Source organism: Chaetura pelagica, unplaced genomic scaffold (genome assembly GCF_000747805.2).
Source record: "Chaetura pelagica isolate M959 unplaced genomic scaffold, ChaPel_1.0 scaffold221, whole genome shotgun sequence".
NCBI lineage: Eukaryota > Metazoa > Chordata > Aves > Apodiformes > Apodidae > Chaetura > Chaetura pelagica.
Window position 1 is genome coordinate 10,803,436 of NW_009952533.1, and position 6,350 is coordinate 10,809,785.

General features: G+C 34.0%; 1 protein-coding gene across 1 annotated transcript in view; it reads right to left on the bottom strand.

Moving 5' to 3' along the window:
• Positions 1–6,350, bottom strand: part of LRBA (LPS-responsive vesicle trafficking, beach and anchor containing) — a 408,793-nt gene that overhangs the window by 241,315 nt on the left and 161,128 nt on the right. Inside the window, exon 36 of the mRNA XM_010009006.1 lies at positions 1,726–1,892. Coding sequence (XP_010007308.1) covers positions 1,726–1,892 — 167 coding nt within the window. The remainder of the gene's footprint in view (positions 1–1,725; positions 1,893–6,350) is intronic.

The following is a 6,350-nucleotide window of genomic DNA, read 5'->3' on the forward strand; positions in this document are numbered from 1 at the left end:
ATAAACCATATGCCAGGAAACATTAATTTAGCCCCCTTGCAAAAATATTTCATTAGAATGACAATCATTGCATACATTTATTTTTTACGTGTTTATGATGACTAAATGCATTCTGCCTTTCCCATAAAGAGATTTTGTTTTGTCTCTAATGCCATTTTAGCTTCTAGAATTATGTTAAGTGTGCTGCAAAGTGCATTATGTGATATTTCCATTTTGCTCTAGATCATTATTATAAAATGGAAATTCTCATGTCCACATTTGTGTACTTCGTAATTTACAAGCTGATTACATAAACCTTATTTGAGGATAATCAGAAAAGAGTCCTTCAAGCACAGAGTATTTTATCAATTATATATTTACCTCACCAACAATACCAATATTATCACAAGCACAACTCACCTAAAGAGCAAGTAGGATTCTCTGCTGTCTAGTTAAAAGACAGTAATGATAGTTTCAAATCCAGAGATACAAACAGATCGAAAAAACCACAAGATATGCACTCACCAAAATTATAGACACAAAAAGTACTTAAAGAAATCTAGGTTTAGACAATTGTCTAAAAACAACTGACAAGACAAGTCTTGCTTTAAAATTGTACAGAATAAAAAAAAATAACAATTCCTAGGAATATTAAAATAGACTGCTGTTTTTACACCCTCAACATTTTTTTTAAACAGTCTTTTTATAGTTAAGAAGAACTTAACAAAAGAAAAACAGCATTATACACTTATTTGGACTTTTAATTTTTAACTTTATAACCTGGAGCCTAAAACTGGTATCTAAGGTAAATACATATCTATGCCATGTCATCACTACTCTTTAACACTTCCAGTTAATTCATATTATTTACTTTATGTTACTGTCCATTACAGAAATTATTAGTGCTTGATAAGTTTTTTACTTATCAGAAAATAAGAAATAATCAATGAGTAAAATTAATAAAAGTTACTAGGAAAACCAATTTGTTGTCTACTCAAGTATCTCTCTTGTGCTTTTTATTCCATTGCATTCAAACAGTACCTCAATATACTAACATATTCAGTGTGACTGTATTCTAGCCTAAATGTTTCATCTATTTTTAAGCCTTAATTAAAAGACATTCTAGAAGAACTTGACCTTGTATTTTAGACTTGCAAGTGGAATTTTACCTGTGGCTTGTGCTGAAGAAGTTAGACAAGTATCACTGTAATACTGAGAATTACAAAAGGAGTATTAACTTGGAGGTACTGTTTTCACCTTGAAATTACCCATAAAAAAATTAATAATTTCCATCTGACTGGAAAAAGATGTTTGCTTGTCTAAAGTTTGTCAGAAGAGAAAACAAGTAACTGAATTGTCATTCCGTCTCAAACCGTATAATGCACCATGGGGAAAGCAAGTTATAAGAAAATGTTTACTGTTAAAAATTATTTTTGAAATTCATCACAGTGGTGGAACAGAACATTCAAAATACATTCTATTGCATTGTTGTAGCAAAGTTTAAAGTCACAAGAGGATCACCCTGGTTTTCACTGCTCTACAAAACACTAGTTCTCTGACATTCAGCTATACTAAAAACTGACACATTAATTACTTTTTATATACATTACTTTGTTTAAAAAAATAATAATTAAAGCCCTGTTTACCTTTAAATTTGACCATAAAACATTAATTCAAATCACCTGAGCATGGCTGAGAACAGCCCAATTCTCAAAAATATTTAAAAGCCCCCCCAAAATGCTTTACCTTGGTGCAGAGCTTCCCCAGGCTCCATGCTTGTCTGTCAGAATGTTGATAATTTTCTGTATTAGTTGAGTTGCAGTCACCTGGTCTCGGTACTTAGCTGCCGTTATCAAATGATGACACATTTTTTCTTCTTCCCGTTTGTCTGCAGAATACTGGGCACACAGTGACTAGGAAGAAAATAAAGACTTTGTTACTTTGCATTTTAATTATACCATCCAAAGGAACTTTGAGGCACCTCATAATTAATTACTTACAGAGAACCCTTGAGAAATAAGGGTTCAAAACTACGAAATAGTGTCGAGAATTGAGGCACTGTGTAGCTGCCCACAGTAAATCTGTCCAGAGAGTCAAGCAGAGGATCTCGGTTTGTCACCAATTCTTTAACCACGTAGCATACACACTCAAGATTTCGCAAACGCCAACACATTAGTGGTATGAATGCATAATAAAACACACAAGCACAACCATTTTTATTTTATAACAAAATTAAGTGAATAGCACTATAAAAAAAAAAAAAGAGGCAAGTCTCAGAATAATGAATGCCAGGTAGCTGGCCAGTTCCATGACTCTCCATCAGATTTGGGTATCCAACCATTTGCTGTTCTTTGTATAAATATTTCACTATGAAAACTAAGGAGAAAATCTATATATCTTCAGATAGATGACAAAATGCATATGAAGACTGAATCAATCTTTACCAGATGGCTTCCTGAAGTTGAGCATATTTGCAGGCCAACAGGAGAAAGTAAATCAGTTGTCTAGCTGCACTACACCTGTTGTATATGCATCTTCTGTTTGCAGAGTTACTTAAAACCAAATATAAGCAAATAAGAATTTAAAGTTAGAACTGTGAGACATGCTTTGTTACAACCTTTTCTTATCATTTTGGTTTTGGTGGACCTTCTGAAAATTTGTGTTAATATACAAGTAAAAAAATGGGCACCAATTTTAGATCATCATTAAACCACTGGATATTAATATCCACAACAAATTCAAATACTAGTAGAAACAAGAAAAGCTTTTCCCCACTTCAGCATTCTCTGTTTCTAATTTCAGTTTTCATCTGGCAGCTCCACATATCACATATGCCAGACAAAGCATTTCAGCTTCTGTCAATGATTGGATTATTCTGTGATCTAGTTAGTAGAATGGACACAAATATCTGCCCAACAACAAAAAAAGATTGCTTCTGCTTTGTGAAGCAGAGCTGATGTAGCCACTAGCACAATTACTTCTTCAAGCTTAGATAGCAGGACGACAACATCATGCTTTTTACGCTAAAACCAGTAGCAACACTTTTTCTATATAAACCTACCTATATGTACGAGCATTAGAAACCTGCTGCAAATAAAAAAAACGGCCAGACTGTGAGTGTTATTTATATATATATATATGTATATACAAATACATCTATATGTCAAATAAAGTGAGAGAAATATAGGAAGAATGTGGGAAAAAAACACAAGTAAAAAAAATTTGGGTTGTGAAGATCTTCATAGATTAGATAGCAAAAATGTACTAACAGATGAATACATTTTAAAGAGCTATTTTAATATAACTAATTTCGTCATAATTTTTCCCACATCTTAGAGCAATGCTCACCTGATGAACAGACATCCAGAAGGAGTGAAGAATGAGCAGCTGACTTCCCAAGTCAGAGACATCAAAAATTGGCTTTTGTACTCCTATTTGAAGCCCTCTGCCACCCTTCTTCACAAAAAATACAAGATGGCTAAATCAAAACCAACACTGAACAAGATTTTTCTAGCTTTTTTTTTCAAATACAGCTGTCTTTTCCAGTGTATTAATCTATTTTGCACTCATGATGATTCTGAGTTCTTTTCAGCACTTTTCATATGTTGCATAAGCTTTTCTTTTTAAGTTGCCTGAAAGGGCAGAATTCTAAAAACAAGTGTATAATAGGTAAGCTAAGTAGTAAAATGTTTTAAAGTGCTCTTTAATGGATCCTCCTTTACAATTTGAACAGCAACTTTTCATATCTGACATAAAATCCATAGATATAAATCACATTAGAGGGTTATTCTTTCCCCATTATCAATCTCTGTCTCTTTATGGAACATTAAAGTCACATTTGACCTTAAAACATGATAAAATGGAAATCAAACTAGAATGTTTTGTAAAAGATATAATGAACTGGTACCTCTCTAAAAAAAGTCTCTTTATGTTGTAATTTTGAATGCATCCTTCATTAAATACCAACAATGATTTTCAAAGTGTAGCTATGACATTCAAATGTAAAACAAAATTGATATTTTATTGTCTTGACAACTTCCATGAAAACAGAATCAGCCTGTTATAAAATGTAAACATATAGAAATCACTTTTTTCAGCAAATTCAGCATTTAATACGAATAGATATTTGCAATTGCTCACTAAAACTGAGAGACATTCACATGCAGAAATCCCATAAAATTTTAACATCACTCCAGGTGGGACTTGAAACCATAGCACACTCTTTACAATATATTTTACAATAAGAACAGAAAGAAGCAACAGTTCTGCGAAATATCTGGCATGCACATGTAGAGTTACTAACATTAAGAAAGTTTTGCAAGAACAATCTTCTCTTTGATCATACAGGTGACTCATCAATTGTTCAGTGGTTCCTATGCACAATACATGCCACATACTCAGAAAAAAAAAAAAACTACTTCTCCCTCTCCACCTCTCAAATAATTGTTAATACATGAGTGGAAGAAGACTGGGTCCACCAAAAGAAATGGAGAGACCCATCCTAGAGCAGGGAGTCACTACTAGACTGTTCTGAAAGTACTAAAAAGTCTTAGTTTCTCTACTGTATTTTTTCATTTTCCAGATGCCTTCAGGTTCCTCTGACCCACTTCTTCCCGAGATGTCATACCAGGATACAGAGTGGTACCTGTTAATACTTCACACTAAATCGCAATCATTCAATTTATGCAAGATAAAAATTCAGATTTCTGTTTGTGCACAAAGTAAAAAAAAAAAAAAATTACATATTTTTACACACAATTTTAAAAAAACTATTTATTATTTAATCTCTTGCACTTGCAATATGCACCCTGTCATGTTTGAATATGGTTTTACAATTAGATATACAGTTGCATGCAAATGAATTTGTCAAAACTTCCTCCACTGCACTCTACAAAATTTTCCTCATCTGTTTGGACAAGTGTGTAATGAAAGCATCATCACAAAAGTCCTGCAGTCACACTCATGTTTAAACCAAAAATGTTGAAAGAAGGAAAATGTCTTTTTGTACAGTAGACAGTACATTTCACAGTTTGTCTACAAAAAGTCTCAAATTCAGTGGCAGTTAAATGTTTTACTAAGAGGAAGTGTATTAAACAGAATTGTTTGACACAGCACAGGAAGTGGAAAGACCCCTGTTCTCTATCCCTTCATTCAGAGAGAAACAGAAACCTTCTCTTTGCCATTATTGTGGAGCAGAACAGGGTTTTTTTCCTCTCTCCTGTTCCCTGCTTGGACAAGACTGCAGCCTATTTGAACACGTAGGTTGCCTGAAGATTTTTAAGGAACCATAACAGGGCACAAGGTCATCCAAAAACCAAGTTACAGAGATGAAAATACAGTACTTTGTACATTGAGGGAAGATTCCATAAATATGGTAAAATACTGACAAGATGAATAAAATTGCCAAGTAAAATATTTCCTCTGCATGGTGCCATCTTCATGTGCACCTTCGCAGTCCCAAAATTACCTTGTATTGCTTTCCACAAATTATGAAGAAGTTTAATAGTGTAGGGTTTTTATTAGCAATATTGCACCTTTTTACTTCTATTCTTCAATGCAAAGATCACTGAACAGTTCTACATATGCCAATTCCTTTGTCTAATTTGGCTAAAAGCTACTTGCTTTGTGAACAACCTGCCTCAGAGGGTGTCATTTAAGAGGAAAAGCCATCCAGAAGATAACATGTAGTCTTGCCACTAACGCAAATTCCCTACAAATAAGGATATTTTAGTAAATGAAGGAGCTCCTCAATCCTCTGCTTTCACAGATCTTTGCACTTGACCTCTGACCCAAGGTTTAAAGTCTAGACTAAAAATGCTACCCAGGGAAATCTTACAAAGACTCCTGAATAAGACTTAGAAAAATGAAAGCTTAAAACCTCAACAGCGAACAAAAGTCAACCAATGACAACATCTGACAGCCACCGTCAATTCTGAAGTGATGCCTCTGTCATCCAGCGACTCAAAGTATTGATTTCTCTCAGCATGAAAAAAGCTTAAGCCAATGAAATAGATATAGCATCATCCCCCCGATAATAGCCATCAAGGTTAACACCAGCAGAACACTTATCAAAGTATCTCTTCTATTTCTTCTTGTTTTAATGGACAGAACACAATGCAATAGCTTCTCATCCCCACAACCTATAGTTTTCAAAACCTCGTTTATCCACTTTTCCAGTCTTTTATCTGATTTGAAGATTAAAAAGAATCTGCATCTAAATCAACTGTTTGTAATACAAATCGGGGGGGAGGAAGAGGGGAGCAGGGGAAGAAAAGGAAAAAAAAAAAAAAGTGTTTTTAAACCAGACATTCCTGGGGAAAAAAAACCCATGCATTTGAAATCACAAGGCGGGGGGGGGGGGAATCCACAGC